The following is a 23,040-nucleotide window of genomic DNA, read 5'->3' as shown; positions in this document are numbered from 1 at the left end:
GGAATTGTTTTATATTTTTCTTTTTATTCTCAGAATATAACAATGCCTTGCACATATTAAAACATTCAATAAACATTCATTAAAATGGAAGCATGATGTTCTTTTTGGGGGGGGGTATGTGGGTCACAGTGGAAAGTAAGAGAACCAAATAGGAGATATGTGGTACTTACCTTAGTAATAAGATAAGGACTTAATGTGTGATTTCTGTGAACTCCTAGAAAACACAAGGAAACCCTTTTTACCAATGCAGGTCAACATGCTCTCTCTAATTTAGAGCCTTAGAAAGTTGGTTAGAGCACTGACATATTGTAACCTGCTCAGTGTCTCACAGTTAAGGGCTAGGATTTGAATCCAGATCTTCTTGGTTCCAAGATTAGGTCTTTTTTCACTATGCTATGCTTCCTTGCTAATATTTTGACTCAAAAGCACAATTGGCTGCTCTTTTGTGAACTATCTTGACTTCTGGATGAACTAGACTGTAAGGTTCTGGAGGGCAGGCATTATGCCTTCTATCTTTCAAAACTGCTAGCAGCATTGAGCACATGATATGGGGCTCAGTGAACAATTACTGACTCACAATCCCTTTCATGTGGAAGAAGCTACATAAATTTTCTAGTTCCTACCCTTTTATTCACTGATGAGGAATCTGAGACCTAGACAGATGGATAGTAGAAGAGCCTGGTTTCAAACCCCTGGTTCTTAGTCCCTATCCATGGTCCAACAATTTGTTGATTCTAGACCTAGAAGATTTTTTGTTAAAAGATGAAATTGCTTTAAATTTATAGAATTTCCAGGCAATTCCATTCAGGTTCAGTCTCAGAACAGGGAAAAATCTTGTAGGATTTCATTCTCAACCACCATCACTATCATTTAACATTATCAAGCCCTAAAGTTCTAATTTTATTAGGCTAGTAGATGGAGTAGACATCTCCTGTGATCTTCTGAAAGATAAAGTCTATGAAGGCAAAGAGCAAACAAGTGACTCATTTTAATGGATTCCTTTTCAGAGAAGGATAACCTGTAATTTCTCTTAGGCGTGTTTGATTGTCCCATTGTGGTATGAATCACAGACTTGCCCAAGCCTCTAAACTCAAGGCTGCTTGACAATTCTCAGATTGTCTTTGGACATCAGAAGGAGTGCACCAGTGCCATTGACACGACCTTTGCAGAATGGAGAGAATGGATCACAGCCTTCCAAAGTGATACTCTGGGGGCAGAGCTGATTTAGACCCCCATGATGGTGGAACAGGATGGTTGGGGGAACGTGATAGGGCATTCAGGGCTGACCATCTTGCTGGGTGATCTGCTGTCCTGCTGACTCTCCTGAATGTTGTGAGTACTTGGCTTTTTGGCCATTTTTTTTCCTTTTGAAAATACAGGTCTCTCCTAAATCTGGTGAAGGATTAATGAAATGCCTGGGATGTTAAAGCATTCTCTGGAACACCCAGTTGTGCAGGCTCCCTCCCTCTTACTTCAAGGTCAGAGTGGTACATTTTTCAAGGCTTTTTTATACTTATTTTTGTTTCAAAAAGTTTTTTTTCCCCCAATCTCCAACTGCTAGCTTTTTGGAGTAAATATTCAAAATACTTTGGCAGGGAGTGAGGCTCTCTATCATCTTCTTTGTCCTATTACTAGACAAATTGGATTAGCCAGTGACTGTTCACCTCTCTCCTTTTGGTCTGGAAGGTGAGACTAGGATCTTTTCTAGTTGAGAGTCATTTAATCTCAGCATTATAGGACCATAAGATTATAGATTTAGAGCTGGAAGAAGCCTCAAAATAAGGAAGAACACAAACATTAAATACCTACTATGTGCCAGGCACTGTATCAAATGCTTTTACAAATATTATCTCATTTGATCATCATAACAACCTTAGAAAGTAGGTGCTCTTATCATCCCCATTTTACAGTTGAGGAAACTGAGACAGAAAGAGGTTAAATGATTTGCCCAGGGTCACACAGCCAGTAAGGCTATCTAGTATAACTTCCTCTTTTTACATATAAGGAAATTGGGGTCAGGGAGTTTAAGTGACTTGTCCAAAGTCATCTCGGTAGTGTGAAAGGTGGGATCTGAACCTAAGTCATCTGACTCCAAAGCCAGTACTCTTTCTAAATGCATTCTAGCACTCCTCTGAAAGTTGCAGTGGGGCTGATGGACTTGGTGTCACCTTGATTAAAAACAGAAACTCTATTCTTCCTTCCTTAATCTTTTTCTCCATTTCCTTGTCCCAGTCACTATCATATGTCTTTTAATGGAATTTCTCATTGTTTTGGGTGGTAAATAGCTCAGCATTTTTGGAGCCTATCCTCCTCCTTGTCCAAGTTCTGAGACCAGACCTCTGAGTGCTTCCAACGATGGTTCTCCTATGCCTCCTTGTTTCATTGGCCTAAGCAAAGGGATTGTGGGGCAGTTAGGTGGCACAGCGGATAGAATGCTGGGCCTGATGTCAGGAGGTCTCATTCGCTTGACTTCAAATCCAGTCTAAGACACTTACTGACTGTGTGACCCTGGCCAAGTCACTTAACCCCTGTTTGCCTCAGTTTACCTATCTGTAAAATGACCTGGAGAAGGAAATGACAAACCAAGAAAACCCCAAATGGGGTCACAAAGAGTGAGATATGACTGAAAATATATTGAACAATAGCAGCAACAACAAAAGGATTGAAATTGTGTTTCTAACACTTACTATCTGTGATCTTTGGAGAATAGCTTAACTTCCCTGGGCCTCAGTTTCCTCATCTGCTAGAAGGAGGAGTGTGAATTAGATGGTATTTAAGATCCCTTACAGGTCTAAATCTATGATACCACGATTCTCTTCCAGAATTGCTTTCAGCACCCATGGTTTCCCAGTGGTGGCAAGTCATTGTCCTTTGAGGGTGGACTTAGTTTTGGGGAACAGTCCTTCAAACCCAAGTCATGTGAGTGCGGCAGTGTAGTGAAGTGGAAAGAGTTAGAGATTTGCAGTCAGAGGACTTGTGTCTGTATCCCTGCTCTGTGATTTAGAACCTTTGTTACCTTAGCCAAGTCATTTAACTTCTCTGGGCTTCAGGTTTTCCTCTGGAAAATGCAAAGGTTGGACTAAGTGACCTTTAAGGTCTTGTGAACAATCTTGGATTACTAGTTAATCCAAAAACAAGGAGTGAAATATAAAATAATGAGATTAATTTTCTTGTATAGCTCATAAAATGACTCTGAAGGTTATTTCCAAGAAGAAACTCCAGTAAAGTTTTGAATGAGTGAATGCAGGAACTCCAAAGTTTGGAATGAGACCACACCCATTTAGATGTGTAAATTCTGCTACATTAAAAAAAAATCACTCTGTAATTCATTCACTTGTGCTTTTATTCTTGCTCCCTCCCTGCCTCCATCCTTTTCCTTTCTTTCCTTTCCTTCCTTCCTTCCTTCTTGTCTCTCTTTTTCATTCTTTCTTCCCTCCCTCCTTCCCTCCCTTTTTTTCTTCCAGCATTTTTTGGTGGTTAATTTATAATTACACTTAGAATAGTTAGGTTGAAGGAGGACAAAAATAGGCGTGTGTGTATACACACACATTTACAAATAGTCACCCAAAAAGTACCTTTCTAACCTCCAGGTAACCTTTATGCAAATCCCAGCGGACACTAGGATTGACCAAAGAGGCTGAAATGAATTAATACCTAAAAGCTTAGCATATACTATGAAGATGGTGTCCATAAACTCCGTCATGGGAGGATACAGGGGACCATTGAAGTACAACTTAGTAGAAGTGTTTGCTTGGTTTGTAATAGTGGAAAAAACCTTTTGGATCTCCCATCCTTTAGGGTATTTTATGTTTGGACCCAAAAGAGACAGCAATTATTACATTTTAAGATGCATTATCATTTTGTTTACTACATTACAGCTCCTACTATCACTTTCATTTATTTTCGGGGGAAGCCTCCCTGAGGGCCAAGCCCAGTTCAGCATGCTCAGACAGGATGACTGAACCAGCTTCGGAATGAGTCATACACAGTGTAATTTCATTGGGCTGGGGACTTAGACAGAAACAAGCAAGTTATCTCCCTAGATTGTAGGTCCTCTGATCCTGTTCTCAATTCCAGGTAACCCACAGAAAGTAAATTCAAGGTATAGGAAAAAGCAGGCAATTCCACACAGAAAGAAGGCAGAAAAAAAATTCGTGGAAGGGGAGATACTTAGATATTGTACCCTTGTCTAAGAAAACAATTGCTTTGGGCATTTGAAACTCTGAGTCATTCAATCCCTCCACTTAAGAATTAGAAAAGTGGAGAATAAATGGAGTAGGTGAACATTAATTAATTTGGGGGGAGGGAGTATGGTAGCATCTGAGACTGAGTTCATTATCTTCCAGTGTGGAAACTTCCTCCACAAATGCACACTTATAACTCATCAGTGACTTATGATTTCAGAAAGTTGCCTAAGAGTACACAGAGGCTGTGACCTGCTTAAAAAAAAAAACTACATAAAACTGACTCTACCCATCTCACTTAGGCTGGAAAGTTACAGAGTTAATCATAGGCCTGATTCCACTATTATTGTCATGGGTGCTTTGACCTGTTCCATTTTCAGGCTGTTCACCCTTCCTTAGGCAATCTGCTTTTCCACCCTCCACTTCCCATCCCTTCTCTTCCCCAGTTCCTAGAGGTTTATCACATTGGTACTAACCTTAGTGTAGACACCAGAATGGCAAGATCCACTGAATCTCAGGATTTCAGAAATCAGGAAATCCACTAGCCTCAGCATTCCTCTATCTCTTTTCCCTACCAGTTGTAATTACAGATGTAAGCCACCACACACATCTTAAGCAATGTACCCATGGATACACAGCTAATATGCATTGAAGGCAAGGCTTGAACCCAGGTCTACTTGACTCAGACTCATACCACTCAGCTTCTCAGGTGATTATTAGCCGTTCATAATCTTATATAGGGTAAAGCTAGACCTGTGATGTCAAACTCAAACAGCAAGGGATTCCTACAGGCTGCATATTAGCTTGGAAAATCACAAATTAACTTTATGTTGTGCTTTAAAATTTATTTGGCTCAACATTTCCCAATTGTATATATATATATATATATATATATGTGTGTGTGTGTGTGTGTGTGTGTGTGTGTATATATATATACATATATATATATACACATATACACATATATATATTTGCTTTTTGCAGGGCAATTGGGGTTAAGTGACTAGCTCAAGGTCACATGGCTAGTTTTTGCACTGTGTCTGAGGTCAGATTTGAACTCAGGTCCTCCTGACTCCAGGGCTGGTGCTCTATTCGCTGTGCCACCTAGCCGCCCCCACCCCAATTATATTTTAATCTGGTTCAGTCCAGCACTGGGGATTTTTGTTTGTGATATAGATAGCCAAGAAGTTATGAAACAATCTACTAGCCTACCAAAAATGCTTAGTGGATGTTTCTACGTTAAGGCTCACTATATTGGTATCCTTCACTGTAAGTCTTAGAAGTAGCTGGGGACTGAGCATAGGGAGGGATGGCTGCTGCCTTCTTGTAGCCTTCACTTCTACTAGGTCATCCCTAATCTTTCAGGCCCCGAGCCTGAGGAACCAGGTGGATTCTTGCTCCTGTTTCATTGGCATCATTATAATCATCACTAGAAGATAGCACTGGAATGGTATTGGATATAACAGAAAATAGTAACAGGAGGCCGTGTTACACAGTGGAAAATGCTCTCACTCAGAAGTCAAGGGACCCGATTTTAAATTCTGCTTCTGACGATGCCGGTGTAAATCAAGTCACTCAATCTCCCTGGGCCTCAGTTTCCTCATCTGTAAAAAGAATGAGTTGCATTGGTCAGACTCTGACATCCTTTCTAGCTCTGTATATGTCATCCCAGTCCTGTAGGGGAAGAGTCAACCTCAGAGCCCTTTTCCCTTCCTCTGCTTGATCTTTGCTTGCCCATGATGACTTTATCCCTATGGATCGATCCAGTGTTCTTTTCCCTCTCTGTGGGAAGCGAATCATTGTCATTTTAAAGCAGAGTGTCTTGCATTTAGGCTAGTTTTCCATAATTACCATATCCAGAGTAGCAATCAGAAAATAAGAGGGGGCAGTAGTCATCTGTGTATGTATGTGTGTGTGTGTGTGTGTGTGTGTGTGTGTGTTTAGTGGAGATCATTGAGAGAAAGGAGGCCAGAGCTTGGCACACTTCCCAATTCCTTTGTAGAAAAAGTTGTTGGTTCAGTTCCAGCCCTTGGAGAAGCTGCCATTCCAGATGATTGGGTGCTTATGCCCTTGAAGGAGACTGTACAGCAGGCTACTGGTAATGAGGTGTGTCAACTCCCATCCATCTTGGCTTCCATTGTGCCAAAGCCCAGTCAGTCAGTTAATTTTTTGTGTCATCACCAGAGGCAAGGTTGTGAAGCTCTTTCCTGGTGGCTCTCCACCTACTTTAAGTACGCTTCTTCTTCCTTTCAGTATATTTTCCACTCCCACAAGCCCAGTCCCTTACTCTCCCTTCACCTTGCTTCCCTGACTTTGCTCTTTGTTCCAGACTCTTCCTGACCTTTCCTTCCCCCACCAAACCTGTCCTCTCTCCCATTCCTTCAGGACGCCATTGTCTTTACTAATTCCTGATAAACCAATTCAGTGCTAATGCAAAAAAAAAAAAAAGTTCAGTTCAAGCATCCCCCTACATGAAGCCTTTCCTGATGCCTCAAGGTTCTAGTGCTACCATCCTCACTTTATACATTTTTGTATCTATTTTGTTGTTATTTATGCCCATGCTGTCTCCTCTGACAAAATGTAAGTTCTCTGCAGGCTCAGACTCTATTTTTTTTCTTTGTATCTATAATGATTAGTGTGGTGCCTAGTAATATATAGCAGGTGCTTAACAAATGCTTTTTGCTCAATTGTAAATATTTCTCTTTTTATAGGAGCTTTCATTGTTCTAAAGATGAAGCTAAACATCAAAGGGAAAGATATTTTTGATCAGGGAGAACCTTTCCTTCAAATTATGCCATATCAGTGACTTTATGCTTATTAATTTCAAAGCAGAGCTCTGATAATGCTGATTCTTTGTGATGGCACATCCCTAGAGCTGTAAATAAGGTGGTCTCTAACATTGGAGCAAGTCATATGACTGTCCTTTGACCTGTAGGCCCTATACCATATTGAACTATTGCCAGGGCCTGCCTTTATCCCACCTGCCATCTATCTCCACTCTACCTTACTTCCTTATAAGGACTTAGGGGTCATTGAGCATGTTTTAGGAGTTGAATCCAAATTCACTGGAGGATGGATCATTCTCATCCTGTAGCATAGCTGCATCTGATTGTTACAGTCTGTGTTCTGTGCTGCACTCTCTTAATGTCTTTTCCCTGGGTGATAATGTTCTTGGATGTGGTTCTCCCAGGCCTCCAGAGTTCAGAGGGCAGATCTCATGAAGACATAGGGTCTCCATTCTTGGAGGTATGTTGGTCATGTGTTTGTATTTTCGACCAATGTTTTTTCATTTATAGAAGAATGAGGGTGCCTCTTTCCACTTACCCTCTAACCTCCCTCCTAGTTTGGTGTGTGTTTTGTCTCCCTAATGTATGCATCCTGAGTAGGCCTTTGAGTAGGTTTATGAGTAGTGAAGAAAAACTTTATAAACAGTCATTTTTGGGGTACAGTCAAATTATTTCAACCTGATCATTCATGTATTCATTTATGAATCTATGTATTCATCTAACCAATGAATAAAATACCACAAATGAAATGTCTGCTAAATGTTGTTCTAAACCCCATGCTTGCTCTGAGGGAGATACGAAGATAATTAAGATATAGCTCTTTCTTTTAAAAGAGTTTATAATCTAGTAGGAGGAATATGGAAAATATATAAGCTTGCATTGATACATCATAACATATAGCAATTACAAAATAACCATTGTTAGATCAAGAAATCATCCATCAATAAGCATTTATTAATCACCTACTCTATATCAGGCATTGTGCTGGGTACTTGGAATATGTAGAGAAAAATCCCCTCAAATATACTAATTATTCATTGTGCTATCCATAATTCCATTAAATTCCCTCAAGATTATATTCCTGAAGTGTGACACATTGACATATACAATATACAAAGCAGATACATGATAATGTTCAGAAGGCAAGGTTTGAGTATCTGGAGGAAGGAGCATTCTTCAGAAAAAGTGGTTAAACTGAGCTTTGAAGGAAAACAGGCTTCAAAAGAGGTAGAAATGAGGAGGGAAAGCATTCCAGGTACGGAAGACAGTCAGTGCCAAGATGAGAATTGGAAGATGTATGAGGAATAGAAAGTAGACCAGTAGGGGCGGCCAGTTAGCACAGCGAGTAAGAGCACCAGGTAGCACAGCGAGTAAGAGCACCCGCTCCAGTGTTGAAAAGACCTGGAGATCGAATCCTGGGCTCAGACACTTAGCACCCACCCAGAAACACCTGGCCGTGTAACCTTGAGCAAGTTACTTAACCCCAATTGCTTAGGGGCGGCCAGGTGGCTCAGCGAGTAAGAGCACCGGCTCCAGTGTCAGGATGACATGGATCAAATCTGGGCTCAGATACTCAGCACCACACCCAGAAATAACTGGCCGTGTAACCTTGAGCAAGTTATTTAACCCCGATTGCTTTAAAAAAAAAAAAAAAGAAAGTAGACCAGTATTGTTAGACCACAGAGTGCAGGAAAAGGAATAATGTGTAATAAATCTGGAAAGGTAGGAGCGCTAAATTGTGAAGAGTTTTTAACAGTCAAGCAGAGGTGTTTATATTTGATCCTAGAGGCAAAAGGGAGCCATTTAAATTTATTGAATAGGGAGGTGCTTTAGGAAAATCACTTTGTGGGTCATTTGGAGGATGTGTTGGAATGCAGAGAGACTTGAGTCAGGGGATACCAATTAGGAGACTAGTATAATAGTCCTGAAGAGAGGTGAGGATGGACTGAGCCAGGGTAGTGGCTATATGAGTGGAAAGAAGGGGTTGTATGGCAGGAAATATTGTGGAGGTACAAATATACAAATATGAAAACTGGGTGATGGAGAAGAGTGCATGTTGAAACAGAGTTGATGATGATATGTTGTAAACCTGGATAGTAGTCCTCTCATTAGAAATAGAGGAGTTCAGAAGTAGGGGGGCAGGTTTTTTGGGGGGCATATAATGAATATTCTTTTGAACATGTTGAGTTTGTAATGCCTACCTGACATCCAGCAGAAAATGTTCACTAGGCAGTTGATGATGTCGGAGGAAATAAGACATTGCAATAGAGTGGAAAGAGAATTAGATCAGAAGTCAGAGGTCTTGGATTTGAATACTGGTTCTTCTATTTCTAGCAGGATGCCTTGGGTAAGTTACTCTTCTCTGGGTCTTAGTATAGTACAAAGAAGGTTAAATTAGATGATCATTAAGGGCCGCAGCTCTAAATCCTATGATGAAGACTATAATATACAACACAAGGCCTGATAAGTAGATAGGTAGGATCAAAGAAGGCTTCATGGAGAAGGTAGCATATGAAAACATCGAAATGATGAACTAGGTCTTGCTTTGAATTTTCACAGAAATTTGTTGTTGTTGTCATTGTTGGTGGTCCTTAATTTTCAAAGAGGACCAAGGACATCACAAAGAGCTTGAATTTAGAGGAGGATCAGGATTTCAAAAGGTGGAGAATAAAATCTAGAGAGTTAAAAATTGATCTATATGCATGGTTTTTATATTATTATAAGCTAGACCCTAGAGGAAACTCTGGAGTAGACCCAAGTTTTAGGTGATTAATAATCTGTCATAGTGGAGAGAACAATGGATTTGGGGTCAGAATTCACATGCTGGCATTTTTTTTTAACCAACTGCCTGTGTGAGGTGAGCACTAAAAATTCAACAACATTTATTAAACACTTACTCTCTATTGGGTACTGTGCTAAACTCCCAGAATACAAATAAAAGAAAGTCTCTGCTCTTTAAGACCTTGCATTCTGAAGGGGGAAAACAGTATATAAAAGGAAGCTGAAAAGGGGTGTGTGTGTGTGTGGGGGGAGTACCAGGGATTATAGTCTGATAAAAATGAAGGACTGGCTGGCTTGTGTACCCTTTTCGATGGAGATTCTGGGGGACCTCTTCGATCAGAGACAGGGGACCAAGAGCGTAAATAGTTCTTCCCAGTTGTAAATTCCAGGGTTGGAGTGATCTCTCCAGATGAAGAGTAATTTCCCTTCTTTGCACCTCAGTTTCCTCATTTGTAAATAGAGGAGATTTGGATTAGTTGATCTCTAAATTCTCTTCCAGTTCTAAATCTACAATTTTATAATTCCATACCGCTAGAAATGCTGATTATTCATTGTTTCCAGATAGCCGTCAGCTAGATAATGAACACAATGTTCCTTTCAAATGTTACATTGCTATATAGCTCTCAGTCAATTATATTATTATATTACATATGCCATGAATTTGTTTTTCACTCCCCTCTCTCCTTCCATGTATTTTAAGATCACAGACTGATAACCCTTATCCATGAGGAAATGAATTCTGGACCCTTCCTTGAAATTTCTGTGAAAATTCAAAGCCAGACTTAGTCCATCATTTCAATGTTTTCATGGATTTCTTTCTGTTAGCTCAGATTCGCCTTGCTCAGACCTCTTCTTCTATAATACATTAATAAATTCAATATACTTCCTCCCACCTGATGATAAGGATTCTCACAGAGATGGAAAATCTGAAAACAAACAAACAAAAAGCCCTACTTTAATTAGGAATATATGACAGTTAAATAGAGCACTGTCCTAATCAACTCATACTCAGAGTATAGTATGGTACAAGTCACTCAGTGGCCACAGTCCATATAGTACTAATTACTTCCTGGTCTTGTATATGTGTGTTCTTTGTCAGAAAAATAAGAGTGAAGTTGGATCAGACAAATCTATTACTGTGTCTGAAAAACCAATTAAAATGAATGACCAACTGGCTAGGGTCATTCAATTTAAATCAACATTTTTTTTTTCTGGGTGCTAGGGATATTTCTAGAGATACTGCATTCTCTTAGTTCAGATTAGATGTTGAGAGAAAAGGAGGATGAAATGAGGTAATGAATATTTAACAAAGGAGGTTTACTTTGCCTTAACCCAGAAAGCCTGTGCACAAGGATAAAGTGGCACTTAGCTTCTTGGAAGCCTTGTTTCCCTTTGGAAATGCATCCAGTCATCAGTGTATCATCAGGATATGGTAAGTTAGGTGATTTCAAGTACATGGCAATTCTGAGAAAGCCAAACTCCATGTGATTGGGAGTTTGTTTGTCCTTAGATAACTGCATCAGGGAAGCTGGGGCCAATGAGACTCCTTTTTCCTAAGGACAACTTTGTGTAAAACCTACCCAGTGTTGGTTAGGGTAGTAAAGGAGGAGGGAAGGGAAAGAGACTTTGTAGGTCTATCAGATCCCTGGGGGTCAGTTTTGTCTTCTTTTAGGTAAAGCCTTATCCTAATAAGCTGGGGATGAAGGGAAGAATTACTTTAGGGAAATGCTAATCCTATCACTGATACAAAGCAAAAAAAATACCCCAAACAAACAAACAAAAACCAGCCCCTATCATCCAGAAACTATAGGAAGAAGTTAATACAAAAGTAATTTGGGACCAAGGTGGACACTAATTATTGAGGCAATCAGGGAACTAGAAAGTGCATAATTTGGTCATCATTCCCTGGGGAGCTTATGATGATGATATAACCATGGTGATGTGGTAATTGTAGTGATGAAAAGAATTTCTCAAAGATGGTTCCTCACAGGTACCAGGAGAAATGGGAGAAGTGGCGATCAGAGGCAGGATGCCTGAATTCTATTCCAGTACCACGTCTGTCCTTGGGGAACAGGATTGAGTGTTTCTGCACCTTAACTTCTTTATCTCAAAAAGGAGTACTTGACTTTGTACTTGGAGCATTGGGAAAAGAGATTAGTGGGATCATAGGCATAATTTGCTTTGAGCTCCTTGGAGCTCATACATTAACCAAATACTAAGCAAAAATGAGGCATTAACACAGCTGTTCTGCTCTGAAAATTCTCCAGGAAGTGCCAGCGGGGTTCCATTCTTTGGGGGGTATGCTGCTTATCTGCTCTACATTTTAAATTGGTATTCTCTAAATCGTAGAGGATTTGGGTGATTCAGTCACTTCTCCCTCAACAATGTTTCACACACTTCTCTTGGCTCAGGGCACGTCTTCTATTTCCCTGACTTTTCAAAAATGCTGTGGGAGAAATATTTCCTCTCTGAGCTCATGCAGTGGGTAATTACTACCAAATATATATTTACCACAATGCAGAAATTAAGGAGGTAAAGAATTAGGTTTTATTATTATGCTCAAGCATAGATTCAGACCTCAGAGAAAACCTGAACAATCATTAGGATTCTAACAAGGTTTTTTATGGAAAAAGTCATGTCAGTGACAAAGAAAGAACTCATTTACATTTTGCAATCTTGTGGCTTGTTCTTAGGCTATAAAAGTTTAAAAGATAGATCCATAATTCCACGTTTAATTTCAATGTCATAAAAGTTGAATAAACTTAAACAGAATCATAACCTCATACATCCCCTATGGAAACAAGCCTGGTTAAACAAACTCTATAGGCAAACTAAGTTAGTTTACAGATTAAACTATATTTAGAGGATTACAAATAGATTGATTGAGGAGGAGGATTTACATGTTGCCAAGGAGTGGAGAAAATTGAGATTCTTCCTCTGGCTTCTTACCAAACACTCTAAGTAAATTTTTACATGCCACAGGACAGCTTTTGGTCAGGGAAGGCTAAAATCAGCCAAAGTTTGCAAGAGAAATGGCCCCAAGTGCAAATAATAAAAAAGGAAATAATAAATTTCCAGACAAAACCAACAATAATCTTATATCCAACTTTAATTCACCTATACAATAGTCAGTCCTCTGAACACCAAAGACAAAACAAGGGTGGAAATTTGTCACAGGATGGTCTCTATCTGAATTCCATGGAACATAAGCTCAGAAGAATGAAGATAACAACTCCAACAAAGAGGCAATAGGATCATATACACAGCTGTGTCAAAACCGCATAGACAGGGGGCCACTCCACTGGACATAAGGATCTGTCCGATGCATATTGATTTAGCTTTAAAATGTGATGATATCCATGTTTTTATGCATTTTTATTTATTTTGTTAAATATTTCCCAATTAAATCTTAGTCTTCTTTAGACTGGTGTAGTGGATAGGGAGCCATCCTTGAGTAAATATGACCTGGATTCAAGTCTTATTTCAGATATATAATGGTTGTATGACCCTGAACATGTAAGTCACTTAATATCTCATTAGCCCAGGTAATTCTCTAAATTGCAAAGCTGGTGCCAGTCTGCCTTGGTAGAGGGATTTTTTTTTCCTTTGGGAGTTCTCTTTGCCAATGAAATTATAGTTCTGCTTTTAAAAAATGACAGCTTACATTTGTTTAGAGCTATAAGGTTTGCAAAATAAGTGCAGTCTGCAGAACTCTACCATAACCACCTGTCTGTGCCAATTAAATGGTATTAATCCTCTCAATGGATTCATCTTTTCTTCCCTCCAGGTGAAGAGATTCATGTATGAAAATGGTATCTGCAGCGATCACATTCTGCTGTTTATTATTATTTTTGGCCACAGAGTGCTACCACCAGAGACCAAAGCTCCATCCAAAAGTAAGCTTGTGACCAAGAACTAGGTAAACACCTCATTGGCCCAGTCCTCTAACAAATCCTAAAGCTGGGGTCAAGAAACAGATTGCAGGTTTGCTCATGAAAGTTTTTGGGGGATTAGAAATTCACTGCTTTTCCAAGCTTTGTTAGGAAGTAAACAATGGAAAGTTGAAGTGGGGGGTAGGGGAGAAACAAAACCAAAACATATGACAGAAGGCCAATATGGCAATGGAATAATCAGATAGCAAATGGAATGCTACAAGCTAAGAAGATTACAGGGAGGTATTGTTATGTTATGGAAGTGCCAGTGGATTGGGGAGTCAAGAGACCTAGCCAGACTCTAGGGCGGCTAGGTGACACAGTAAATAGAGCACCAGCTGTGGAGTCAAGAGGACCTGAGTTCAAATCTGGCTTCATCTGGCCTCAGACACTTAACATAAAAAACTAGCTGTGTGACCTTGGTCAAGTCACTTAACCCTAATTGCCCTACCTTCCCCCCTCTAAAAAGCAAAAAAAAGCAAAAAAAAAAGACCCAGATTCCAGGTCTGGTGCTGGTATTTACAAGCCATGTGACATTTGGCAAGTTAATTTACCTCACTGGGTCTCAGTTTCCTCCTCTATAATAAAGGGGAGGTCCTGGTTGACCTCTAAAGTCTCTTCACCGTTTGTGTTCATTCATCACTTCTCTAAGGAATTGAAGGAGTATTCCATGATATTTTGTAGACAAGCTTAGCTTTGTATCATTTTTGGAGAAGACAATAATTACCAACAGGTAAAAGTGTTGTAAGCTGAGCTTTGTATCGTTTATGGAGAAGACAATAATTACCAATAGGTAATAGTGTTGTGACTATACTTTCCCAGGGAGACAATGTCCACAAAAGTGTTATTTGTACCAATTGGACAGTTGGAGAACAATGATCCCAGCCCATATGAAAGAGAAATTTGTTTGTAAATTGTGATCATATACACATCTCCTATAGCTTATTGGCTTTTTGAGATTTATTATTTAGGAAATGCTTTCTTCAAAACATCACTGTGAAGTCTGTAGTGCAAGTTTTATTATACACATTTTACAAGTGAAGAAGCTGGGACTCTTCACAGGTGAATTTATCCAAAGACTTGTCTAATGTCACATGGCTGGGAGGCCTTCTGCCTCTTAGTTGAGAGCTATTTCCATCAAGGAGATAGTATGGCACAATGATTTGGGTACATCTGAGATCTGAACATGTGGGTTCCAAACTCACCTCTGATATTTACTACCTGGATGACTTTGGGTTAAGTTACTTACCACTCTCTGAGGCTAGTTTTCTCATCTGTGAAATGAGAGGTTTAGATGACACACCTTGTGAGGTCTCTCCAAGTTATAACTTGATTATCCTAATGTTACTGACCTTCTTGGCTTCAGTTTCCCTAGCTATGAAGTGAGGGGCTCAAGCTAGATGCCTTCTGAGGTCCCTTCCAGCTTTAGATCATTCATCTTTTTTTTTTCTTGAACCTCTTTTTTTAAAGATAGTTTAAAAAATTTCCCCCCAATTACATGTAAAAGCAATTTTAGACAATCATATTTTATAAAATTTTGAGTTCCAAATTTTCTCCCTCTTTCCCTCCTAAAATGGTAAGCAATTTGATATAGGTTATATATGTGCAATAATGTAAAATATATATCCATATTAGTCACCTTCATCTTATTATTACTGATCTACCTAGCCTCATTTTTGCCATCTGTAAAATGAGGGAGTTATGTGAGATGCCCTTTCTATCTCTAACTCTATTATTTTATTAATGACCTCCCCATCTTCAGTTTTCCTATCTGTGAAATGAGGGTAGTTGGACTAAGATACCTGCCAAAGTTCATTCTGGCTCTGTCTATTACGTTTATTGACCTTGTCCTCAGTTTCTCCACCTGTAAAATGAAGGAAATGAACTAGCTGACTCTTGAGGTCCCTTCCACCTTTAGATCTATGGTCCTATGATCCAAGGCTATGGTGTTTCCTAAGAAGTCCTGTGGAAGAAGTGTATGGTCTTCCCAGTACCAAAAACAATCTTTCCCACCTCAGTGTTGAACAGAGAGGACCATAATAAAGAACACATTCGGGAATTTGTGTTTTTCAGGTTGGTGACATAACTGAAAGTCTGAAAGAAAAATCAAAGACCAGGGACTTCCAAGGTATGTAATTGGGGAACATTCTTTACCATTCCAGAAATCAAGAAGGATGTGGGAAAGCAAAGCAGGTACCTGACACCCTTCAGTTGGGGATCAAAGGTGTCTGAGTTTTTAGTACAAGTTGAAAATATTTTCCCTGAATTTCTTAGTAAAATATTTATTTTTAGCATTCTGCCTTTTTTTTCAGGGTAGTTGGTGAAATGAGTGAAGTCACATTGAGTGGAAAAAGAACACGATTTGGAGTCAGAGGAGCTGGTTCTAAATTATGGTTCTAGGGGAGGCTAGGTGGTGCAGTGAGTAAAGCACTGTCCCCAGAGTCGGGAGGACCTGAGTTTGGTTCCGGCCTCAGACACTTAACACCGACACAAAAAAACTAGCTGTGTAACCCTGGGCAAGTTACTTAACCCCAACTGCCCTCCAAAAGGCCAAAAAAAAAATTATGGTTCTTCCACTTTTTGCCTATATAACCCTGAAATATTCACTTTGACTTATCTGAGCCTTAGTTCTTCCACTTGTAAAATGAACATGGTAATGTTTGTGCTACCTACCTTGCAGGTTTATCATGAGGGAAACATAAATAAGGGACATAATAAAACAGTATATAGCATCCTTTTAGAGCTGGAAGAGTCTTCAGGAATAATTTTACAGATAAAGAAACTGAGGCTCAGGGAAGGTTAAGTGACTTGCTTGAGGTCACACTGGTAGTGTCATCATGGAGACTTGAACCTTCATCCTTTGGATTCAAACCTTTTTCTTTTTCTTGAGGGGGAAGGCAGGGCAATTTAGGTGCCCAAGGTCACACAACTAGTAAGTGTTAAGTGTCTGAGGCTGGATTTGAACTCAGGACATCATGACTCCAGGGCCAGTGCTCTATTCACGGTGCCACCTAGCTGCCCCGAGAAACTTTTTTTTTTCTTTTTGAAGGGGGGAAGGCAGGGAAATTGGGGTTAAGTGACTTGCCCAAGGTCACATGGCTAGTAAGTATTAAGTGTCTGAGGCTGAATTTGAACTCAGGTCCTCCTGACTCCAGGACTGGTGCTCTGCTCACTGCACCACCTAGTCACCCCATCTTTTTCTTTTTCAATGTTCTATGAAAGTGCTTTGTAAACCCTAGTGATATGAATGTATGTAGCAATTTTTGCTGATATTGTCACCTTCACCATCATCATCATGGTTTAAAATATACCTACTTTGGGGAACTAGACAAATGATTTTTACTAAGGATGCTGAAGCTGTATCTAGTGAGCTGTCTAGACACAGAATAATAATAATAATCATAAAAATAATAATAAAAATAACAATAATAAAATGATAGCTATCACTTAAGTACTGCTTTGTTTTACAAAAAGCAACATATGTTATCTCATGTGATTCTCACAAAACTTTGTAAGACAGGAACAAAGTGCCTTTTGAAAATTATTATCCTGGGGCAGTTAGGTGGTGCAGTGATTGGAGCACTGATCCTGTAGTCAGGAGGACCTGAGTTCAAATTCGTCCCCAGACACTTAACACAAAAACTAGCTGTGTGACCTTGGGCAAGTCACTTAGCCCCTATTGCTCCACCTTCCTCCTCCAAAATAAAAATGATTATCCTCAGATTTACAGATGATAAAACTGAGGCACGGTGGTGAAGCTCAGGGTCATTAAACTACTAAGTCTCTAAGGCAGAAATTGCACCCTGGTCTTATTGACTCCAAGTGCAGCATCGTACCCACTATACTGTGCAACCTAATAGTTTAGTTTATATTAGTTAATATAATACTATTTAAATTTTGTAAAGTTATGTGTGCATACATATTTTGTATCTGTATATGTAACTTTACAAAATTTATAAAATATACATTTATATAAATATATTTATAGAACATAATATATCACATAATGTATACTTATAAGATATACATATGTACATATACATGTACATATGTATATGTGTAGATAGATAGATAGATAGACAGATAGATAGATAGAAATCTTCATTTACAGGAAGAGAGATTAGTGGATTAACTAAAGGATCTGCCCTTGGACCTGTGGTTTTTCACATTTTTATACCTGACCTGGAAGGAGATACAGACACCACGTTTTTCAGATTTACAGATATCCCAAAGCCCAGAGTCAGAATTTGTATATTGGATGTTAGAATAAAAAACTGAAAAATCAAGTCAAGAAGTATTTATTGAGTGACTATTAAGTACCAGTCATTGTGCTAAGCAGTAGAGATACAAAGAAAAACAATCCTTATTCTCAAGGAACTTAATAAAAGGATTTGTTCCATAAAATTTGGACTCAGTCAAAAGACTGTACCCGAGGACCTAGCAGGCCACATGTGGCCTAGAGGCCACAAGTTCCCCACCTCTGATCTAGACAATACTTAATGTGAAAAAATATCTAGAGTTTTTAGTGAACTGCAAGGTCCTTGGAAATTAATAGTATGACATATGTTAGCAAAATGCCTCAATAATGTGATATTAGGCTATGTTAATAAAGTCACAGTGAACAGGACTAGGGAGTTCAGTAGCTATGCTGGCATGCCTTGGTTGGAACATATCTGGAATACTCTGTTCATTTCTGGCTGCCACATTTTTAAGAACGTTGTTGATAAGCTAGATCGGGGTGGGGAACCTGCAGCTTCTAGGCCACATGTAGACATCTAGGTCCTTAGGTGTGACTTTTTGACTGAGTCCAAGTTTGATAGAATTATTATAAATATAGAATTTATAATTATAATTTATAATTATGATATAAATATAGAATTTATAGAATCCCTTTATTAAGGGGATTTGTTCTGTAAAATTTGGATTTAATCAGAGGGTCACACTTGAGGACCTAGAGAGACACATATGGCCTCTAGGCTTCATGTTCCCTACCCCTGATCTAGATTATATCCAGAGAATGGTGACTGTATTGTATTTGGATCAGTTGACAGAATTGGGAATATAGCCTGGAAAAAGGAAAACATGGTAGGGGCATCATTACTGTTTTCAAGCATTTGAAGGGCTCCCAGATAAAAGGATTAGATTTGTTCTGTTTCCCATATTTGTTTTGAGAAAAAATGCTTTGCAAACCATAATATATGTTATTTTGTTATAATTTAGCCACAGAGGTTGCCAATTACAGAGACAAGTTTCAACTAGATTAATGGAAAACTATTCTGATGATCAGAGTTGTCCAGAGATAATAATAGTCAGGGCAGCAAGGTGGTACAATGGCTAGAGTGCTGGACATAGAGTCATGAAGGCCTGAGTTCAAATATGACCTTGCATACTTCTCTGGGCAAACTCACTGAAGCTCTGTTTGCCTCATTTTCCTCATTTGTAAGATGGCGATAATAATAGCACCTACCTCCCAGGGTTGTTTTAAAGATTAAATGAGATAATAATTGTAAAATACTTAGCATAGTACCTAGCTATAATAACATACATAAATGTTAGCTATTATAATTATTATTATTAAGAGAGTAGTGACTATGCTTGGAGGTTTTCAGGCAGAAGCTGAATGACCAGTTATTGTGGATATTGTACAAAGGATTCCTGTATGATCCCTGAGGTTTCTTCTAAGTCTGAGATGGCAGAAAGAACAAATGCTTTGATGGTGGAAATACCATAACGGCATCATGTTTGTTTTGATTTTTTTTTCTTGCTTCTGCATGTCCTTAGCAACTCTTAGGCCACTTGGCAAGTTGCTTGGCAGATAGTAAAATGCTTAGACTAGTACAGCTTAGCTCTGTGGTCAGAAAGAGGAAATGCAGAGTAAGGAAGCCAGAGCCTCTTTAGTTAGAGAAGTTTCTAAGTGTTGGACTTAGAGTCAGAAAAACTTCTGCTCAAATTCCACTTCTGAACTTACTAGACATGTGCCTATGGACATCCAAATCTCTCTGGGCATCAGTTTTCTCATCTGTAATATAGGGATAATAATCCCTATTAGCACCTACCTGAAAGGATGAGATAATGTATGTAGTGAAGAACTTTGGAATTCTTAGAAAGTTATATGAGTGAGAGCTACTATGAGCTGACTTTCTCCAAGAGCTGAACTTGAATAGGGCTCTTCTGACTTGTATCTTACAATGCCTTGGAGATCAGGCAAAAACAGCTAGCTGCCTGGACTTTGGTAATGCTAATTGCGTGTCTCTTCTTTCTCCTCAGGGCGATGCCAAGGCATTTGTATGAATGGCTCCCGCTGCAAAGAGTCTTGTGAGAAACACTTCCGTGGAGAAATAGGATTCACATGTAATAATAGAAGGTGGCAAAAATCCATTGAAACATGCACGAGTCTTACTGTCCAAGCACTCTTTCAGGTGATAGTACATGTTACATTATTGGGTATAGGTCAGTGAAGGTTTGGTAAGAAGTTGATGGGGGAAAGTTAATATTATCAGTCTGGGAGGATAATTATACCTCAAGCTTCATTCATCATTAAGCTTTTGTGAAACTTAACTAACCTTTAATGCTCTAATAGAGATATTTACGATGGGCTCAGTCTAGTATTACATTGGGAGGCTACTTGGTATGGTGGGTATGGTACTGGACCTTAAGCCAGAATGTCCTGAGTTTGAATTCTTCCTCAGGTACTTATTAGCTATGTAACCCTGGGCAATTAATTTGACTTCTCTCATTCTGAGTTTTCTTATCTAAAAAAAATATAAATGTTAATAGTACTTACTTTTAATAGGTGTGATAAGGATTATTCCCTTTTCTTGGGCATCTCTATCAGTAACTCAAATCCTGAAAAAAAAAATCCTCCCTTTTAATAAATTATCATAGTTGAACAAAATAAAAAAGAGGTTTTTTTTTTTTTTTTAAGCAATCAGGGTTAAGTAACTTGCTCAAGGTTACACGGCCAGTTATTTCTGGGTGTGGTGCTGAGTAAAATGTCTATTTCTTTCTTTCATTTTTTTTTTTTCCTTTTGGAGGGCAATTGGGGCTAAGTAACTTGACCAAGGTTGCACTGCTAGTTTTTTTTTTTTTTTATGTGGGTGTTAAGTGTCTGGGGCCAGAACCGAACCTGGGTCCTCCTGACTCCGGGCCTGCACTTTACTCACTGCGCCACCTAGCCACCCCAAGAGTTTCTTTTAAACCCTTATAATGCCCCTCTGATTGCCATGTTAATCAATTCAGGAGCAAAACTTAAAATGGTTGGTGGAGCTGATGAAACTCATGACCTTTGCCCTACTTTTCTCCAGTTACTAAAATCACTGTAATCTCTATGGACAATATTGTGTGTATGTTACTATTTTGATCCTGCTTTCTTTGTTCTTCCTCATGTTTTATATCTTCCTATATTTATTATTTTTCATGTTTGTAATGTCTTAGGGCACAATAATAGTATTTCATATTTTATTATCTATTTAGCTATTACCCAATAATTAGGCAGGTAGACTATGTCTAGTTTTTTGCTCTTACAAATAAAATGTCTATGAATATTGTTGCACAGATAAGTCTCTCCCCATTCTTTCCTTCAATGACATCCATTGGATATAGTTTTAGTATGGAGATCACTAGGCCAGAGAGGGTGAGTCATTAGTTTTATGACGTACATTATACGTTGCCAGATAGCTTGACAAAAATACTGCACCAATTAGCATCTCTTTCTGCTTTTTAATCATTTGAGCATGGAACAAGAGATGAGATGTCTCAGAGGGATGTAGAAAGTAAGACCTACATTATATCTTATAACCTATTATTCCTAGTCAGCCCCTTCCTCCCATTCCCTCCAGCCTCTGCTTATCCTGCTTAATTAAGCACTGACTCTCCCTACTTCATTTTCTGATATTACATCAAGGTTTGCTGCTGGTTATAAATATGTCCCAATCACAAGGCACAAGAAATAGAGAATTTTTCAAAGTTGTTTGGTACTATTACTATCCACGAGTGAATGGAGAAACAATATGCATTGTGTTTTTTGGTTTTTCTTCCCACCAAAATTTGATGTCAGAGAGTCATTAACACAGGGTTGGTCACAGTGTGATGACTTGTTTTGACTATAACAACCCCTGAAACAATATGGGGGTGATGTTTGTTGGTGGAGAGAGCACCTCCAACACAGAAATCACATATCTAGAAAGTATTGAAGTGAGATATCAAGTTAGCAAGTGAATGAGCTTTTAAGTTTTGATTTTGTGTCAGGCACTGTGCTAAGTGTTAGGGATACAAAGAAAGTCCAAATAAACAAATGAAAAGAGTCATGGATATCAAGGAGCTCACAGTCTAAAGGGAGAGACAACATGCAAACAACTATGTACAAGCAAGCTTTTTATTTATTTTTTATTTTTTGCTTTTTGTAGGGGCAATTGGAGTTAAGTGACTTGCCCAAGGTCACTCGGCTAGTAAGTGTTGTGTGTCTGAGGTCAGATTTGAACTCAGGTCCTCCTGACTCCAGGACCATTGCTTTATTCACTACACAACCTAGCCGCCCCCAAACAAGCTATTTATTCAGGATAGACTGGAAATAATCTCAGAGAGAAGTTGATTCAGTTTAAATTCCCAATTTTTTGGAAGTCATAACAACCTAGCATTGTGTATTAAATTTTATCTGCTTCCTATTTCCTTCCTTTCCTTTCCCTTACCTAAAAAAAGAATGCTAAATCATGGCTTAAAAACTATTATTTCCATTTGAATTAATTAATTTCATTTTGAGAATTATTCAGAACCTTTTGGGTGATCATTGAGATATTGCCTAATCTGGGTCTGATCTCTGTCCCAGCAAAAAGATGATTTTCTACTTTGTGTGTATCTAATAATAGTAACCAGATATCAGTAAGACCACCCCAGATACCAGTAAGGTCTCTTTTCTGTAGAAGGTAATAGCTATTTTTTTGTGTTTTTTTTTTTATTTTTTCACAGGAGACCAATGCAATTTCAGTATATGAACCGAGCTTGGCTGGTGGCTCACGGTTTTCTTCAACCGTGTTAATAAATCCATCTAATCAAGAGTTAATTGAATCAGCAACTCAAGGCATCCGGAAGAAATGTCCACATGATTATGCCTGTGTGATCAATGGTGTGCGGTCCTCAGAACCTACATCTGGAAATATTGCCTTTATAGTAGACTTGCTGAAAAACATATCCATGCAACTGTCTGCAGATGTCAACTGGAGGAAGATGCAGGTATAGCTTTCTTTGTAGTAAAATGTTACCATCATCTATATTTCTCAGAAGGCACACAGGTGGTGCAGTTGACTGGAGGGCCAGGCCTGGAGTCAGGAAGACTCATCTTCCTGAGTTCAAATCTGACTT

At 38.9% G+C, this 23,040-nt stretch overlaps 1 protein-coding gene across 6 annotated transcripts in view; it reads left to right on the top strand.

Annotated features, from left to right (window-relative positions):
- The first annotated feature begins 1,059 nt into the window (after window positions 1–1,059).
- The window catches only part of ADGRF4 (adhesion G protein-coupled receptor F4), a 42,597-nt gene continuing 20,616 nt past the window's right edge, over window positions 1,060–23,040 (top strand). The window contains exons 1-6 of one of the 6 annotated variants that reach the window (XM_069065788.1): window positions 1,061–1,332; window positions 11,088–11,183; window positions 13,539–13,647; window positions 15,757–15,811; window positions 19,951–20,102; window positions 22,648–22,911. In XM_069065788.1, coding sequence (XP_068921889.1) covers window positions 13,555–13,647; window positions 15,757–15,811; window positions 19,951–20,102; window positions 22,648–22,911 — 564 coding nt within the window. In that variant the 5' untranslated portion in view covers window positions 1,061–1,332; window positions 11,088–11,183; window positions 13,539–13,554. Of the gene's footprint in view, window positions 1,333–11,087; window positions 11,184–13,538; window positions 13,671–15,756; window positions 15,812–19,950; window positions 20,103–22,647; window positions 22,912–23,040 lie in introns of those variants that run through there. The other 5 variants (XM_069065789.1, XM_069065787.1, XM_069065791.1 and 2 more) reach the window with 5 other exon arrangements.

Source organism: Petaurus breviceps, unplaced genomic scaffold (assembly GCF_028583685.1).
Source record: "Petaurus breviceps papuanus isolate PSGF00001 unplaced genomic scaffold, PetGlider_PUasm1.0 90701, whole genome shotgun sequence".
NCBI classification, from domain to species: Eukaryota; Metazoa; Chordata; class Mammalia; order Diprotodontia; family Petauridae; genus Petaurus; species Petaurus breviceps.
This window is presented reverse-complemented; position numbering and strand designations above follow the sequence as displayed.